This window comes from Alosa alosa, chromosome 5 (assembly GCF_017589495.1).
Source record: "Alosa alosa isolate M-15738 ecotype Scorff River chromosome 5, AALO_Geno_1.1, whole genome shotgun sequence".
Lineage (NCBI taxonomy): Eukaryota > Metazoa > Chordata > Actinopteri > Clupeiformes > Clupeidae > Alosa > Alosa alosa.
The window spans coordinates 23,606,595-23,626,594 of NC_063193.1; the positions used below are offsets into that span (position 1 = coordinate 23,606,595).

General features: G+C 43.4%; 2 protein-coding genes across 2 annotated transcripts in view; one reads left to right on the plus strand and one right to left on the minus strand.

Moving 5' to 3' along the window:
- The window catches only part of agtpbp1 (ATP/GTP binding carboxypeptidase 1), a 38,273-nt gene extending 27,668 nt beyond the window's left edge, over nt 1–10,605 (plus strand). Inside the window, 2 exon segments of the mRNA XM_048244522.1 lie at nt 6,640–6,878; nt 9,317–10,605. Coding sequence (XP_048100479.1) covers nt 6,640–6,878; nt 9,317–9,461 — 384 coding nt within the window. The 3' untranslated portion in view covers nt 9,462–10,605.
- Nucleotides 10,606–15,836: 5,231 nt separating this feature from the next.
- Nucleotides 15,837–20,000, minus strand: part of ntrk2a (neurotrophic tyrosine kinase, receptor, type 2a) — a 34,502-nt gene continuing 30,338 nt past the window's right edge. The window contains exons 16-17 of the mRNA XM_048244523.1: nt 19,282–19,440; nt 15,837–18,695 (exon numbers count right to left, since the gene is read on the minus strand). Of these exons, the coding sequence (XP_048100480.1) occupies nt 18,510–18,695; nt 19,282–19,440 (345 nt within the window). The 3' untranslated portion in view covers nt 15,837–18,509. The remainder of the gene's footprint in view (nt 18,696–19,281; nt 19,441–20,000) is intronic.

Below are 20,000 nucleotides of genomic sequence, written 5' to 3' on the forward strand. Positions count from 1 at the left end.
CATCGAGCCCAACCTGTTTGTAATGCCCAAATGCAGGGGTATTGTGTGTGTGTGTGTGTGTGTGTGTGTGTGTGTGTGTGTGTGTGTGTGTGTGTGTGTGTGTGTGTGTGTGTGTGTGTGTGTGTGTGTGTGTGTGTCAGAAAAGTATTTTTCTAAAAAGGCTGATGACAACTTTCACTATTATGTGTGATATGCCTCTTGTGATGACTATATAGTAGCGGTTGATAGTATATTTTTACTACCATATTTCTCTTAAGACTCAATCAGGACGATGAAAGATCAGGATCCAGGCTTTATTATGACCGCCGTGCATGCCCAAATTTCCGTCAATGATTCCCGGGACACTGAAAGACCGGGGTACACGAAACTTGGTGGGCATGTAACCCCACATGGATAGCATGGAACCATCGTTTTTCGTTTTGATCTGTAGCCCCCCCGCTGGACTGGACCCCCCGAAAGGAGGGTAGGGCAAACACAGTTTTCTGTGAATATCTCGAAAACTGTAGGGTTTAGGAGGACCATTTTTTTTTTTTGTATGTTGATCTCAAGGGGCCATATCAACCCATTCCATAACCACTCATTTCATGTATAGCGCCACCTAGTTAAACACAAAAAAAGTAAAAATGAGGTGTTGTAATTGAAGGTATCTGTGACCTAACATAGTCAAAACTGCACGAAATTGGAATTGTAGGATCATTATGACACCCTCTGTATGCACGCCAAGTTTTGTGGAATTCCGTTCATGGGGGCCACACAATAAATTAATTTATGTTACTATACACCAACTGGCCTGTAGGTGGCCGGAGACAGTTTTCTGTGAATATCTCGATAACCGTGAGGGCCTAGGAGGTCCACCTTTTATGTATGTTGGTCTTAAGGGGGCATGTCAACCCATCCCATTACCACTTATTTCATGTATAAGCCACCTAGTTAAAAATTAAAAAAAGCAAAAAAATTAGGTGTTTTCATCACAATATCTCTGGCTGACAAGGTCAAAACTGCACGAAATTAAAAGTGTAGGATCATTATGACACCCTCGAATGCATGCCAAGTTTTGTGTACTTTCGTTCATGGGGGCCTTACAATAAAATAATTTATGTGTACATTTAGTGACGACACCAACAAGGATTCCCGACACTGAAAGACCGGGTACACAAAACTTGGTGGGCATGTACCCCCACATGGATAGCATGGAACCGTCATTCTTCGTTTTTGATCTGTAGCCCCCGCTGGACTGGACCCCCAAAGGAGGGGTAGGGCGAACACAGTTCTCTGTGAATATCTTGAGAACTGTAGGGCCTAGGATGACCAATTTTTTCCTTCCATGTTTGCCTCCAGGGGTCATGTTAACCCATTCCATGTGCACACATGTGCATAAACAGATACACACGCACACACATACATTTACAGTAATCATAATGATGACACATACTCACACAGTAGACATATATGCGCGTGCATGCACATGCACAAACACACATACGCAGGCAAACACACAAGCACGCATACACACACACACACACACACACACAACATAAACATAAATTTGTACACGACACATGCAATATAATTCAAGAATTTTTACCGTCATCTACTCCCTGAATTTTTGGTCATTGATACCGGGACACCGAACCACGGGGTACATGAAATTTGGTGGGTATGTAGCCCCACTAGACTTTTACGAAAAATTTCATTTTCGGCCCCGGGTACCACCACCAGCCCCTGGCTGGGCCCCCGAACTGCAAAAAACAAACAGTTTTTCCTAAATAACTACCTGAACCGTGGCACTGAGGATGAAGAATCTTTTATGGTATGTTGGTCTCAAGGGCCCACATCAACCTGGCTCATAATCACTCATTTGTGATTTGCACCCCGGTAAAAAAAATGAAAAATGCAATATTATTCTGCTTTAATTGCCCCTATCTTCAGTTAAGATGTTCAGAACTGCACCAAATTTTATGTGTATGATTGACCTGGCATTCTCTGGGGTATGCCAAGTTTCGTCAGAATTTCATCCATGGGGGGTCTAAAAAATTAGGTTATGTGTACATTTAGTGACTGTACACTCATTGGCCTGTAAATGGCGGTGCACATATACACATGCACACACACAGGCACCCACATACTATCGGTATTAGAACGGCCGATACATAATTACAAATTCAGTAGGATTAAAAGAAAGCCAAAATAAATATTCATCATCATCATCATCATGGCTGCATTTTCAGTATTGGCGATAAGTAGTCGTTTGTCCACTAGATGGCGCATCGTTGCAGTGAGACGTAATTTTGTTGGAAGTTAAAAGTGGGTTGGAAAAAAACAATGGACGCTTCCTACAAGGACTGTAATTTACCTCAGCGGACATCTAATAAGGATAGGACGATGTTCACATGAAGTGTAATTCCCATTTCTTCTTGAAGTTGAAATAAATCTGAGGATGTTTATCGGACATGCTTGGTTTTTACTGCAGGTACGTTAATCTTGTAATATCAATAAGGACCTAGGTAATGTTACCGTTAGCGTTAGTTGAGTGATGGAGGCATTTGATTGATTGCATTTGTAGAAAACTATAAATGCGGTTATACCAAGCAAATTGATAGCAGCACTGTTTGTATCTTTCGACTGTCATTTATTGCACGTGCTACAAAATCATTCTGTGCAATGGAAGATTTACCAACGTTACACCGGGTCTGATACAGTTTTGCCTATACATGCGAGACTGAGACGCCTGTTTATTTTGTTTTAAGTGCGTGCATGGTGTGAGAGGGGAATCGATGTGCTTTGATTACAGCTGGGTAGTTGTAGTCTTGTGAAATTAAAAAGCACGTGTGTGTGAAGTATCCAAACAATGACACCTTCATTTCATTATGGCTGCTTTAGCAACACACCTTAAGCTACTGTGTAGTGGGTCCCATCTAGAAGTGGCTACTTCATTCGCGCTTTCCTTGACTCATGGAGCTGCTTGAATGTTATTAACATTTTTTGCGACGATATGGCAGTTTAAGTCCGCTTGATACTGTAAGGCGTAAGCCATTGGTTTCCAAAGGAGATTTTATTAGTGTCGCCAGCATAGCCTATTGACAATTTATGTTGTAAATAGGCCTACCTTATAATCCTACCTGTAGCTTAGGGAAGCTAACAGCTTTCTATTAGGATCTAGTTTGTTAGTTACCGCTTTGTCATAACTCCCTGATGCATTTTTTTTGCATTTAGAATAGCCAGAGCGTGTATATCTCAATCGAAAATTAAACAATATCGGTGCCTATGGACTAGGCTGGGTGAACCCAGCCTGATCTGCCCGCTATTTATTTTTTGATTTCTTAAAAGATTGAGCTTGGTCTGATGAAAGCCAGACTAGCCATGGACCTCCAGTTACACAATGCAAGGGAACATGAATCAGCCTATATTTGCATCGAACAATAACGGACAAAAGCTCTTCAACTTTGGCCCGTTAAAATGTGTATGAACAGTCTAGCGGCGCATTTCATCAAGGCCCATTTGGACATGTCAGTTATTTGCACCACTGGTTAGATGTAAAACAGCATTTCGTTTCAGACTAGGCTACTGTTACTTAATTTGTGCATTAACAATAACGTTTCAGACTACTGTTACTTAATTTGTGCATTGACAATAAAGTATTACATGAACTAAAGATGACTAAAATCTTATGTAGAAGAAGAAACATTCACAAAAAATCCATCAGGTGTAAGTGACCTTTCATCAATCCAGTTGCAATGGATGAACTGTGATTAACTGCCCTACTTGTGATTGTTTAGAGATTTTAAAGGTTTTATAACAATGCTACATCTTCTTTGGCTATTCTACAATCTATTCACCTTTTCAGCACCAGTAGGCTACTTTCTGTGCAGCCGCACACACACACTCAGGCATGCCAAACAAGCATACACAAAAGTTTCAAGAGTGGGGGATGGAGTAAAATATGGAGACAAATTGAAGTGTGATTTATTTTCGCGGAACGGATGTACAGGACTGAGCGGCGGTCATATGTTGTACCGCTATGCGGTACATCTAGTTCTGTTACAAGCAGAGAGGGTAAGAAAATGGTCTATGGTCTCTGTAGGATCAACCTCTCTCTCTCTCTCTCCCTCTCCTTCAGTTCTCCATGTTCTAGTTCTTCTTAGTCTGACAAACATTGCAAGTTGGTCACTTTTGTATGGGTTAAACAAAGGAGAATTGGAGGCAAAACAAGCCCACTTGGTTGGTTCTCCACTTGGCATCAGACACACCTACTTCACACCTATCTGAAGAACATGAGGAGGGATATCTTATATATCATAAATATCACTTATAGAATGTCCCAAACATTCTCACAATCAAATCATTACAATCCTTGTACTGAGACTATTACAATGATACCAAACATGAATATATTTACATTTCATGACACATGGATACATTATATCAAGGTAACATCCTTTGTCTTGTGGATCTGATAGCCCTTAGAACCAGTACATTAGCATTTCATTGGGGGAGGGGAGGGTGTCTTTGTTTTAAAGCTAAGAGAGGCCACATGGCTAAGCTAGTCTTGAAACACAACTAAAATTATTTGCATCACGGTACAGATGGAGATTAAATGTTCATGTGAGCTACAGTAGTTGTGATGGGGTTAAAAGGCGTGACGTGTGCTTCGGAACACTTCTGTGTGGGAACACATCCTCTACATGTCCATTTGAAACGACCCATTGATATTCTATTCTCGTTTTTAGAATGTTCTCCCCCAAACCGTTTCTTCTATAGCAGTGTTGAGATTGGCTTATGTGTCAGATCTATCAACTGATATTCTATGATATTTTGAGTCAAGGGACTGTACTGTTTCAAAATCTCGCTTTTCGCCTTCTCTAGTAATCCCTGGGTAATTTTGAGGTATGTTTTTTGGATCCATGTCTGATTGGCGCCCGAGTGAAATTACAGGGAGGGCATGTTCTATTTCCCCGGGGGAGGTAAACTATGCATAGAAGCAATGACCCTGCTCATAAAAATAACAGTGCAGCCAGGAGCCAGTGATTCCTCAGGAAATGTTATTGAGCAAATTTTTGTAAAGCACAAGATGTACAGCAGGATTCATGCTCTGCATGAATCTTAATGATTGTGTACATATTTCATGATAACCAAAGAGCCGGCTTGCATCCAAGCGTCAGTATTACAAAATAGATTATTAGCCATTTAAGACACTGATTCATGCACTTATGGTGAATTAGCTAATGTTTTTATGAGAATTGTCTGATGTAAAGGCCTGGCTAGCTTGACCAAGTCCAAAAAATAACAGTGATTTTTTTTGTTTACTTCTCATTTACTTTTATTAATTTATTAAATTCCAGTGTCATTTTTAATTTGACTTACAGTGCCGTGAAGATACTCTGTGTCCTGTAACATTATGTGTGCTCCCTGGGGTGGCACTGTGTTAGAGCATAGCTCTTTTTCTAGAGTCAGGAGCACTGTGTTAGAGCATAGCTCTTTTTCTAGAGTCAGAGGAGCACTGTGTTAGAGCGTAGCTCTTTTTCTAGAGTCAGAGGAGCACTGTGTTAGAGCGTAGCTCTTTTTCTAGAGTCAGAGGAGCACTGTATTAGAGTGTAGCTCTTTTTTTAGAGTCAGAGGAGCACCGTGCCAGCTGTGTGACAGGGAGGCTGCATAGCGTCTGCTGCAACAATCAGCTTCCACTATAATCAATGGAACTGGCTACACCAGACGTGATAGCAGTACATACCTGTACGTTCGAAAAAAGTTAGACCGGTCTACAGCTATTTCTACGCTCCGCGAGGGGACCGCTTCAGTTGCAGACCTGGTTTAGCCGGCCATGGAGCTTTGATCTTCCTCTTGAGCCAGTGGAGCGCTATGCCAGCTGTGTTGGATTTAACTACTTATATATAGTGCTGAGTTTGGTACAGGTGACATTTATAAACCACTTATAGTGCTGAGTTTGGTACAGGTGACATTTATAAACCACTTATAGTGCTGAATTTGGTACAGGTGACATTTATAAACCACTTATAGTGTTGAATTTGGTACAGGTGACATTTATAAACAACTTATAGTGCTGAGTTTGGCATAGGTGACATTTAAACGCCATGTATTCTGAATATTTCCTCTGTGGTGTGACATAATTTACTGCTATTTCTTATTTTAGGTGTAGTAAGTTGGATTTAGGTATTTTAGGTTATTGTTCTGGAGGTTGACAGATGTGAAGAAAGTGGAGGAGATTTTCCACATTGTGCAATGCGTCACACATTCCGATTAAAACCGCTTCCACGTAGGATGCTTCTCTGTTTCCGCACTTAGTGGTCCTCTCTCTTTGGTTCCCAGTTCCTCTGAGAGCATTCAGTGAAATGAGACGTCCGTAATGACTCCAATCTTGGACGGATGTCCAGGACATGAGCTGGAGGAACAAGGACAGAGGACGCGTACACATTGAAAATTGGAATTCAGTTTCTGGGAATTTAATTAAGGGATGAGTGTGCAGGGTGTTGATGAGAATGCGGTTCTTAATGCAGGTTTGTTTGTTTTTGTTTGTTTTTGTGTGTGTATGTGTGTGTGTGTGTGTGTGTGTTTGTGTGTTTGTGTGCGTCTGTATGTGTATGTGTGTACTTGTGTGTGCATGCACGCGTGTGTGTGTGTGTGTGTGTGTGTGTGTGTGTGTGTGTGTGTGTGTGTGTGTGTGCGTGCGTGTGTGTACAGGGTTTGCAGATAGGCACTCGTGAGTTGGAGGAGATGGGGGCTCAGCTGTGTGTGGCACTGCTCCGACTGCACAGACTCACGTCGCCGCTGGAGCTGCACACACACTCTCACACACACACTCACCTGCTGGAGGCCGAGAACGAGCTCATCGAGACGCACCGCTACCATGTCAATGTCACTACCAGGTAACACACACTTGCACAACTCTGTAAATGCGTAGACATAATGTGTATGTTATACATACATAAACAATATGTTTTTAGGACATCTTAGTTCAGGACAAAGGATATGGACACCAAAGATGTTGATATTGATCTATTGATCTGTCAATCAGTCCATCCAGCCATCTCTCTATTTGGGCGTGTCTGGCTACCCCATACTACTATGATATCACAGTCTCAGAAGATTCTGGAATTTAAATGTGCGTCTGTATATCACTCACTCACACACACACACACACACACACACACACACACTCTTGCATAAACTGTTGTCTAATGGACAGTAATGGTGGAGTGTCCAGCCTCTCAGGGATCTTAACACTTCACTCAAGAAAACCACTCTGGTCTATTCTCTCCTCATTATATCGGTAATCACCCACACACATGCACGCGCACCACCCATACTCATAATCCACTTTCAGTCTCTTTAACGAGCTGGGGGGGGATCATGTTACAGCACTGACCGCACCATTAAAGCATTAAAAGGCTCAAAAGCGTCTGGGCCTCCCTGCCCCACACCCCCTACCACCACATACACACACACAACACAGACCACTTAAACCACTTAACCAGCAGCCATAAAAACCTCATCACCTCTCCCCTGCCACAGAGAAGGATGGGGAGACGGAGGGATGGAAAGAGGGTGCAGAAAGGAAGAGAGAGAGAGAGAGAGAGAGAAAGAAAAGGACACACCCAACCCACACACACATACAAGACACACCCACACACAACACACAAACACAGCTACTTAAATACCCACTCTGGTCAAATATGTGCGGAGGGGTAAGAAGTTAAATATACTCTCCCACAGTCCCATGATGTATCTCATTCTGATCTAACCTCATGAGCCCTCAGCCCAAGCGTGTTCACATCCTGCCCCACTGCAGACACCTACCCGCATCACATCCTGCCCCACTGCAGACACCTACCCGCATCACATCTTGCCCCACTGCAGACACCAACCCGCATCAGAACAGTAGAACGTATAGATCTATACCAGACCGGTTCTAATACACAGTAGAACGTATACATCTAAATCAGACCGGTTCTAATACACAGGAGGACGTATACATCTATACCAGACTAGTTCTAATACAAAGGAGGACGTATACATCTAAACCAGACCGGTTCTAATGCACAGGAGGACGTATACATCTAAACCAGACTGGTTCTAATACACAGTAGAACGTATACACCTAAACCAGACTGGTTCTAATACACAGGAGGGTTAAAGGCCCATCAGAGGATGTTATTAACAGGGATAACAGTGCCATTACATAAGAAGCTGTGTTAATAAGCATGAGGTGAGAATATTTGAATAGGTGTGAACTGTAGAGTCAGTCATGCCAATGGGTGTTAATAACATAAACAAGCTACTAAATTTGTCTAGAGTAGATGTGTCTAGAGTTTACGAGCTAAAATAGTAAGCAAAATGCCAGAACTGCTAATAACCGAGTGCTAGTGTTGATATCATGACATGTGTTACTATTAGTAATGGTGTTGGTCTCGTAAAAGCTGGTGCTAATAGTTTTATTTGGAGTGTGAATTTTTATGAGCGGAATTTCTGGTTAGATGAGCTGCAGTGTCAAACAGGCTTCCTCTAACGATCCTAGGTGATGAGCTACTGAAAATAGACTACATGTGCCACAAAAAAATAAAAGCCAAGGAAACTCTCATAGAGAGAGAGAGAATGGAGAACACTAGAGGATAGTAAGCTATACGGCTAAATATGCTAGTTCTATGAATAACTGTTTTCCATTTGAAAACCTAATTACCGAATTTTCACAAATAGTCTTGGAAGTGATGAGTCATGCTTTTGAAAAGCATACTTGCTCTCCGAACACTCTACTCTTTCAGTAGACATCAATCAGCCGTATTCATAGTCTGTTTTTTGCCATTTCCCCAACTTAGGTCAAATCTGCCTTTCACCACAACTGCAAAATCGTGATTATTATCCTAGTCTTATCCACAATGTTGGTACCTAACATTATCCATCATAACTTCATCATAGCATGATGGCAAACATATTGCCTAGCCTTTCTGCCCGGCACATCTGACGGCACATAAATGTTAACATAGCTTTATTTCCATCAGAGTTGCACAAAGGACCACTAGGATGTGTGATGCATTACTGTACATGTGTAGAATCTTGTACAGGTGTAGTGGTGGAGCAATAGGAACTGCCAATCAACTGACCTGGGTTCCATTCCCACTGTTGCAAATCCATGTTGCTTTGGATAAAAGCGTATGCTAAATATCAGCCAATTTAACGTAAGAATGTTAATTACGTGCATATTATGTGTAAGATTACACTAGTCTAAAAGGAAGTCTTGCTTTAAAGATGGTTATAATATCGTGGTGGCTCACTGTATTGACCGCTCTCTCTGCCGACTGATCGACAGCCCCACCACGTACGTGTTGGCCGAAGATGAGCCGGTGCTGGAGGAGGTGGACTACAGCGCCGAGAGTGACACTGACCACGACCTTCAAGACCCCGCCGAGCCGCTGTCCGACTCCGAGCTCAACGATAGGGACGCGCTCAGCTGAACGTCCCCTCAGCCCCAACCTGAGCATTCGCACATTATACACCCAGACTTGCCAGGACACCAAAACCAAACCCGCCGATACTCACGCTGTCTGGCCCGCACTCCTGACCACCATCATTGTCCAGTAGCCCGGTTTTAACCCGAACACTCACCTCACCTTACTGCTCAGCCTTACTGGAACTCAGACTCATGTGATAACCTGAACAGGCTTATCTAGGTACCTGAACACCTGAGCACCTGTGTTACTTGAACACCTCTGTATCACCAGGTCAACTGACCACTTTTGCCTCACCTTTGAACACCTGAATGGCCCTGTTACCATGACAGGATAGAACAACACGTAACTATGAATCAACAGTATTCCAAACCATGCGCACACACCAACACATATATACTCTTAGAGTATGACTGTATGCATATTACAGACTGCATATTAGACCTGCTGCAGAATTACACAAGTAGAACATGTAGGACATGTCCACACACATGAAATACAAAGAACATGAATGTACTATAAAGCCTTTCACCCTCCTCTAAAGCCTATAGAAGTGTACCCATGCACTAAGCCAGGTCGGTAGGGCTCTCCTGCCAAGTGTTTTTCCTGATGGGTCTATGCTACTTCATGACAGTGATTTGTGCACACAACACACACACACACACACACCTGTACTACTTTCTGTCTCTGCACCTATCTTTGGGAGATGATGTCATTGTAACAATGTCCCCATGGAGACGACATGCCCGTGGAGATATTGTTGCTGTGGAGACGATGTTCCATTGGGAAAGGATATCTTTTTTTGTTTGTTTGTCTTTGTTTGTTTTAGCTGTAGATATTTTGGGTTGTTCTTGTACAGTAGTGCATGGATTCTCAATGTTGCCTTTCTTAATTTATTTCTTTGTTTTATTGATTTTTGTGATAAACCCCTGTGTCACCACGTCCAGTGAGAGTGTGAGAGTGACTGTAAAGTAAGCTAGCGTGCGTGTTTGTGGGAAACGATTGTTGGAAGTGCCCAAATATTTGTGTGGAGAGTAATACACAAAATAAAATGTGATGTTAGCTTTGATGGCGCTACGTAACATGTGAACGACGTCAGTGGAATTATGGGAAATAAAAGCAGGAGACTGCCTGGCCACTGCTCAGCCTCCTCACGACCTCCGTGTCTCTCTTTTTCTGTCTCACTCTCATCTCACCTGTCTCACTCTCATCTCACCTGTCTCACTGTTCCTGGCTCGCTCACTTGCTGCTCGTCTCTCTACCTCATTGGCCCAGTGCCACTTGGTTTATTTATGATCCCCCTTAAAGCCATATATTGAAAGAAATGTAAGAACAGCCACACCTGATACTGTTACTTCAGATCTATTAATCTTTGTTGTTCATGACTCGTTCTGTAATGTGACCTGCTGAGTTCAGGTTCATACCAATGACACTGCAGGACAAAGGTGCTCTCGAGGGCAGAGATTTACAGACCTAAAGGTGCTCCTGAGTTAGTGCACCTGATTTCGCTTATGAGGCGATTCAGGCTTGTGCAGTCAGGTAGGATATATGGATATGGATGAAGTGGAATCTTGAATGGAATCTGGCCATTATTTGGTAAACAAAACTCAATAGCTTTCACAGTCTTGACATTTATTTGGGGAAATCTTATAAGTGATAAAGGAAAGCTCACCGCATTTAAGCTATTTTACTTTTTGTACTGTGATGAAACATAATTCATTTGCGCTATTTTCTGCATCCAAAAATGGTGTCTGTCTCTGTAGACATTAGAACTGGAATCCTCCCATGTGGACCTTGCTGTAATAGTGCTGCTGTTTGAGTCGAAGCCTGAGTGAAGCTGCACACCAGCAGACAAGATTCCCCATTTGAACAGCAGGGGGAGCTGGAGCCCCTAGACAGGCGGCGTCCAAATGACCCCGGACCTTGGCCTGTCAATCACCCGGAGTCATGGGGAGCAGCAGGCGCTGGGAGAGACGGCCGTGCCAACCCCGCCAGCGCTGCCAGCAGTGGGAGAGGAACGGCTCTCAGGGAGCGAGCGGAGGAGGGAGAGGTACTGAAAAGAAAACGGGGGGTTATGGGAGTAGAGGGAAGGAGAGAAAGAAAGAAGTGATGAGATCCTTGTCTCGGCGCTGTGATGGGAAGCGCTCTGCCGCTCCGGTCTCTCACGCTCGCACACTTCCACACGCCTGCTAATTGGCCGTGTGGCCATAAAAGAGGACAAGAGAGGGAGAGAGGGGAAGGTGCCGGGAGAGCTGCTGGTTGCGTAGAGCGACAGTGGAATGTTAATCCGGCTCTGGAATGCAAACTAGAACTCCTCGCCTTCTCCTCCTCTCTCCATCTCTCTCTCCTTCTTTCCCTCCCTCCCTCCCTCTCTCCTGTGTCATTCAGATGTTTTGTAAAATGGTGGAAAGGAGCACAAAGAGCTGCTGCTTCCACAGGAAGCCTCTTTAAACAAGACCCCCAATTAACCCAGCAGCTGGGCTTGCCAACACACACACACACACACATGCATAAGCATTTAGCCAGTAACACACTCACAGCATCATCCAGTAGCACATGTAGAACATCCAGAACATGTGCAACATCACTAAACTACTGACACTCGGGCTGATACAACACTACATCACTGACACACTCAGGCTGATACAACACTACATCACTGACACACTCAGGCTGATATAACACTACACCACTGATACACTCAGGCTGATATATATGATACATATGGAGCCTACAGTATATTTTTTTTCACAATTGCTAAAACACATTTGTTTTTAAACTTTCACCATTTTCTCAAAACTGTTAACATAAACCCCAAATCTCAAAACTACATTCACAAAACCTCTGAAAAACTGAAACAGTTGTACCTGTGCTCAAAACCAAACAATGTCTTCAGATCATCTCTCACAGCAGTCAAAATGAAAGCAGTCATTACACATGGAAAACACAGTGTTCAGGGCAGCGCATATAGGTCCAGGAGAACTGTGTTTACAATACAGTAAATGCACTTTACGTCTAAAAAAACAACAAAAAAGATTTCATAAATCAGTGGATTGTGAATCCAGTAAAAATAGTAAGAAGGATTGAGAATAGGGGTTTGTGTTTACAGTTTTGAGAAAAGGGTGGAAGGTTTAATAAACAAAATGTGTTTTAGCAATTGTAAAAACTATACTGGAAAAGGAATTTCAGTACTGTAAATGAAAAGGACATTATAGAGTCTATGCACTCTAATGCCTCACTTATAGTTTCTGTCCATTTTTTATATGAACCTGCACTGTTCAGAAACCTGTTTGCACTCTGAACTAACATATATTGGTTGTCATATCATTTGAAACAAGTGTGACCAATTTTGAGTTGTTGTGTTTAACGTATGACATTTGTGCTTTCTTTGGCGTTATCATTATGCATCACAAATGCATCACAGTGCAAAATGTGTTTTACTACACAATAATGTGTTTAGAGTTTTGCAAAAAGAGTCTATGAGATCTGCAAATTGTGTTTTATATGTGAAAACTGTTTATGGTTTTGCCAAAAGTGTGATTGATTCAATAAATGTGTTCAGGCAGCTGAGCATTTGGTTCGGAGAATGGAGTTTAGTGTTTTAGCAATTGTGAAAAACTGTGAAAGGCACACCCTCAAATTGATATGCACTAATACACACAGTCACCATCTCCATCACCCATCTCCATTAAAACATATACATTGTCACCCAGTTACACATATTCCTCCATACAGTATTTCCTTTAAGCATCCCTTTCCAAACGCCCATGTGTGTGCATGTGCAGTATGGTGGCTGTGTGTGTGTGTGTGTGTGTGTGTGTGTGTGTGTGTGTGTGTGTGTGGAGGTCAGGAGGTAAAGATGTGCTTACCTGAGTGTGTGTCTGCACGGCATCTGCTCTGGGAGTCGATCATCTGACGCCATCCCATGAAGGCACCTCCCAGTTGCAGGGCAGGGGCCAGACAATAAATGCTGCACTCTATTTCTGCTAAATGAGTTTCTTTGTGTGTGTGTGTGTGTGTGTGTGTGTGTGTGTGTGGCACTTCTGTCATTAAGAAAACAAAAGTACAAAGCTCTTTTCTGTTGTGACGTCTTGTATTGGGGATAGGCTGGCTTTTCTCTGTTGCATCACATGCATACAGCTCCTGAATGCAAACTAGGCAGACCCAAGCAAAACACAACATGCAATACATGGTCTGCACCAATCTGACTCTATAATGTCCAAATATCCTTTATGGATTTGTGAATTATTTATTCGTCCAAGAGAAATTATTTGATCTATTGTATGATTAATTATTTACCTCCAGAAGTGCAGTTAGAGTAGAGGATATGTCAGGGGAGGGGGGTAGGTGGGTGGGGGGGTGGGGATGCGTAAATGGGTCACCAAGAAACATGCTGGTGGGCTGGCTAATGTCATCAAGATGCCCACAGAAAGATTTATACACCACATCGCACACATCCCCACTCAAGTTTTAATACCCACCTGTCTGAAAGCTTGAACTTTTTAAAATAGCTGTCAATCAATCGAGTCATGTAATTGTTCATGGGGCTGTTTGAAGATCAGTTACTTAAAAACCATCCCAGGAAGACTGTGGTTTTGTGCTAAGCTTTATCTGTTCTCAGGCCAGTGTTTAGTGGTTTTTATAATGAAGAACCCATCAGTGCCTCGGTGAATTTGATGGTTTTTCTACTGTAACCCCTAGGCTCTGAACCACACACACACACACACACACATGCCCGTGTTGAGGACTATAGATTCATCTCCACAGGGCAGAGATGAAATGGGTTCTGCAGAAGTACTGCCTGGAGCAAACAGACATTTACAGCTTTGCCGTGTGTGTGTGTGTGTTTGTGTGTGTGTGTGTGTGTGTGTGTGTGTGTGTATTATTGACTTCTTTCCCTACTCTCTGTGTTATTGTATTATTGAGTGCTCTGTCGCCCTCATTTATGAGTGTGTGCTTGTGAGTGTGTGTGTGTGTGTGTGTATGTGTTGAGTACACTGGATATGTTTTTAAAAGCCTTTAGCCATGCAGCAATTAGTTAGGGCTTAATGTCCGATGTCAAAACAAGCCATCGATTGGCTCATTGATCAGTTGACTCATTACTCTTTGTGCATGCCAGTCAGAAAGAGCATCAAATAAACGAGTGCAGAGCTCCTGATCGTCTGAGGGACCACAACCACCCCATAACCCCCCCCCCCCCCCCGCTCTGCCCAACCTTACCTCACAGTCTACATCACAGCTGAAGAATATGCCACAACATTACCATTCGACAAATCACTTTTTACCATCTAATAAACACATAGCTGTTTGATTGGGTCAGTAAGTGTGCTATTTGGTAACTGAAGTTTTTAAAGTATGCTTATAGAAAGAGGCGGATGTTTGTATCTTGTATAATGTGTATTCTTTTTTTTTTTTTAATGGTTGAACCTTGTTGCCTGTTTGAGTTGGCTGTTTGTCGAGTGGAGGGTTTGTTTTGGAGCTTGGGCTTTGAGTTTGGGTGTTTGGTCTGATTTTTGTTTTGCACGAGGGGTGCCATTTTGATGAGACTGACTTTTTATTTGAAGGTTAATGAGCTGCAAACACAGAATACAGTCCCTCTTACAAAACAGATGCCAATAATAACATTATCATTTGGTGCCTGGGTTTGATTCTTTTTTAAGGTCAACCCCCACACACACACACACACACACACACACATACATGATATTACTTTTAATCAATACACTTCACAAAAATACTCTGAATATGATTTGTGCTGTGGTATGTGTGTATGTATTTATCAGTTTGAGTGTGTGTGCTGACTGCGTGTGTCCAGACAGCATGACACATTAAGGCTCTTCTTGCGTCCATCTCTCTGGTATTGATCTCCCTAATGAGATTACTGCCTCTGTTCTCTGTTTCACCACTAAAGACAAGTAGCTGATTAAAATGGATGCGGCTGGCATTTGTGTGTCTGTCTATGCAGGAGTAGATTGTATTTATGTATTTGCTCAATAATATGTATTTGTAAGTGTAGACAATGAACAAATTTGACAGAATACCAAAGCATAACATGACAGAACACGTTATGCTTTGGTTTGCTTAAGGTTTTGTGAGTGCATGTTGAAATGAGTGTTTCTCCGTGTGTGCACTGTATATGTGCCCATGTGTGTATATGTGCCCATGTGTGTATATGTGCCCATGTGTGTGTATATGTGCCCATGTGTGTGTATATGTGCCCATGTGTGTGTATGTGCCCATGTGTGTGTATGTGCCCATGTGTGTATATGTGCCCATGTGTGTATGTGCCCATGTGTGTGTTCAGGAGAGAGGAAGATGAGAGGAAGATGAGAGGTGGAGCTGCTATCTGCAGTGAGTCTGACACACTGACCGGTGCATTGATGAGGGACAACAGAAGGCTTTTATTAAATACAGCATTACTACAGTACATCTGATCGGATCACATAAACACATTCTCATCCGATAGGATCTGATCACAGACACACACTATCACACAGTAGAATCAGATGACTACCATAGCCATCCCTGCTCTGCCTTCACTGAGGTTGTGTGAGTTACTGGAAAACTGTGGAAAGCACACTGCAGTTGGCCGTGCCATATAAACTGAGAATCAAATGTCTGTTGATTTGGTCTGTATTTGTTGGGTATGTGTGAGAGAATCAGAGAAAGAGGGAGAGAGAGAGAGAGAAAGTGTGTGCGTGTGCGTGCGTGTTTCACTGAAATAACACATAACTGAAATTCTTTCACTGAAATAACAATAATACCAAAGAAAAGTCAGTCTCAAATAGAATTCAGGTTCACTGCAGCGTGCATGTGTGTCTGTTAAATAATAAACAGCAATGGCTGTCACTCCGTTTTGTATACTCAAACATGTACTAAAGAACTGGACTGAATGCACTCTAAATAAGTTCAGCTGTTATGTTATATGTTTGATTGTCTGTCCATCCGCAGCAATGAAAACATGCTCTATTACAATCAAGGGCAGAGCTTTGCATCACCAAAGTCCATATGAAACCACCGGCTTAAGTTGGTCAGGACAGTTGGAACTTTGTGGATGTGTGGAGCAGTAGAAGTTTATTGGACATCACATGATCCCATCTCCACCCTGGTCAGAATGTCCTTAAAAAGTCCAGTGTAGATCAGCTCGCAGATCATCCTCAGGGTGAGTCCACGGTCAGCCCTTCCGTAAGCCCACTATCATGTCCGAGCCTCCCCTGAGCCAAGTCCATTAATGCCCCCAAGGCATGTCCACCATCGCCAACCTCAATCTGGTTCACTGTCTCTCCCTTCAGCTCAGTCTGCTGTCACCCCCCTGTCAGCCTTCACAACAGATCCACTGTCATCCCTAGATCAGGTTTATTTATACATTATGTACATGAGAGGAGGGCAGGGCTAGGAATCAAGGGTTAGGGGTTGGGGAGGAAAGTCTTGAATGCTTTGTGTGCTTGTAGGCTATTCAAAATTCCCATCAAAGATGGCTCCATGGAACACACACATACATACACACATGCACACACACACACACGCACACACAAACAAACCTAAGCCCCTCAGTGTAAATATTTTCAGCAAACAGAGACAGTTTCTACAGATAATAATTACTGATGAAGCAGTTTACTGAGTATCAGCTGAAGCCCAAGGCCAGTCTGAGCCCTAGAAAACGTTGTGTAACATTCCTCCCCGGAAGCCAGCTCATCATCACAGTCTTATCCCTGATCTCCTTGAGTGGAGATCTTAGCACACATACAGATAATACTGTTGAGATATGCAGCCATATCTTGACCAGAGGGACCTGTACATCGACTGTGCTGGCCTCCAGTCAGAACAGACACCATCCTTACTGATCTCAAATCAGAACCCACAGCATCCTTACTGATCTCAAATCAGAACACACAGTGAGGTTTGTGTCTTGGGTTAAGGATACAGGTTCTAGTCTACATGTTCTAGTCTAGTTTACACCTTTGTAATGATTTAAAATTAACACGAATGAGTATATCATACCGAATAAATACTTAATAAATATGTCCAAAACAAAGAGATACAGTAATACTACGTTTCTAAATACTGAAACAAATAAAAAATGAAGAGAAATCATTGATGCATTTGAAAGATGTATTAACAAAGACATTGTCAAGACATTGACAGCAAACATTCATTGTCCTCCTCATCACCATGGCGATCACCAGCATCAGCCATTTTGTGTCATACATTCAGTAGTTCTGTGGCGGCAGCTTCTGAGTCCCACATAAAGGACTGGTCTGAGATCAGAGACGATTGAGAATGATGTGGAGAGAAATGTGAAGCTAGCATCGCTAGCGATGCGTCCTGTTGTATGGTAGCCAGCCGCTGGGCTATGTGAAATGAGGAGTCAAGCTATGGCTGTTGTGTAATTGGCTAGCTTGGTTAGGACGTTAACAAAGAGTTGTGTAATAGACTTCAGATGTTGTATGGGTAAAAATGTGCTGTGCGCTATGTAGAGAAGAAAAGTTGTGCCGGCATGTGTGGGGGCTACTGTGTTGTACACAGATTAGTTAGCCTGTGTGTAGTGATAGATCTGCTTCGTATAGGAGGTCAGTTTAAATGGGCTGTCCTTGCAGACCCCCCTCATTGGCTACTTCGTTCCTGACCCCTGACCCTCTCCGTCCTGCTCAGTCTTCTGCTCCCGCCCTCCCACTCCTCTCCCTGGGACTCCCAGTCTCTCTACAGGGAACAGCTGCTAATGGGGGGCGTTAGCCTCTTAATGAAATATACATCACCTCTGCACACACACACACACACATTAATCCTCTGAACAATGTCTGATGTGACATTCTCTGCCTGGGGTGTGCTTGTGTGTGTGTGTGTGTGTGTGTGTTTTTAGGGAGTGAGAGAGAAGAGAGAATGTGTGGGCAAGAATAGGTACTCTGATGAACAGTGTTTGGTCAGCTCCTATAGGGCTGTCTGTCCCAGTTAACATGCGCACAAACACACACACACACACGCACACACACACACACACACTCACACTCACACTCACGCTCACGCTCACACTCACACTCACACACTCTGTGTGTCCTAGCCCAGGACGTCCAGATAGACAGGTGAGGCCTTGGCCAGGCTGAGCAGCTGACTGTGGATCTGTCGGATGTTGAGGCGCATGTGGGGCTCTCGGTGCCAGCAGCCCAGCATCAGCTCAAACACCTCCTGAGTACAGCAGCGCGGCCTCTGCAGCACCCGGCCCTGCGTGATGCACTCGATCACCTGCAACCACGCACACACACACACACACACACACACACACACACAAATAAATATATATATCACTACTTACACATTTATCTCTTTTCTTTCACTCTGTCTCTTTCTATCTCTCTCTCACACAGATCACATACACTCACACTGACGCATTCTGCTAAGTCTATTCTATCATTGAGAGGTCAAATATTGGATGTGGACAATCAACATTAAAAGTTCAAGTTTAGATTCTACGGTCAAATATGACAATAGCGGGGTCAAGGGGTCAAATATGACAGAAGCGGGGTCAAGGCGAGGGGTTAATTGGGAGAGAATGGGCTGTGGATCTCTTTGTAAGACGACTGGTTCCAAAATTTCGGGGTGAGAGGGCAAAGGCTAGAGCTTACAGGGTTAAAACCCACTGACCAGCTGGTGCCAGAGTGAAAGGCGAGAGCCTATGGGTCAGACTTCAGGGGTCAGTGGAGAGGAACCGCCCACTTTAGCGTTAGACTGCTGGTCTCAGGATGAAGGTTAGAGGCGGGTGAGGGGCCAGTAGCAGGGTTAAAGGGATAGAGATGAGGGGGTCACAGGTCGGAGGTGAAGGGTCACGCACCTCATTGTTGGAAAGCTGATACCAGGGCTGCTTGCCGTAGGTGAAGATCTCCCACAGCACCACGCCCAGGCTCCACACGTCGCTCTCCGTTGTGAACTTCCTGTACATGATGCTTTCTGGTGGCATCCAGCGAATCGGCAACATGGTGTGTCCACCGACCTACACATACACACACACACACACATACAGTAAATATCAAGGTTTATGGTTGGCTGAGTGTACACAGAGTCCATTAAGTCTTTATTGTGGAGTCTGTCTGATTCATTGGTCTTGGCAAAATGGGTTTGTTCAGCGATTGGTTTTATGTAGAATGGCTAAGATCTTTGAAAGTCATCTATAATTAACCATGTCTAAGGTCAGTCTGCTTACTCATTGGTTGGGAGTGAAATGAGTCTGTTTTTGGATTGGTTAGGCATGGATTGACCTTGTGCAGTGATTGGCTTGGAGTGGAGTGAGTCAGCTCTGTGTCTGGAATTGAGAATGAACTTGCTTTCTCTCTAAAAAAGCCCTTGGCTGTGTTTCCACGGTGACCGCCTACAACCTCTCATGACCTCACCCAGTATTGTGGACCTTGTCCTTCCCCCAAACCTCTCCTCTTATCCCTCTCTCATCCCCTCTCCCTCCTTCCATCTCTCTCTCTCTCTCCCCCTCCTCTAGCCTCCTAACCCTCTAACCTCCTCTCTTCATTTGTGTGTGTCTGTGCTGAAATATGCATGAGG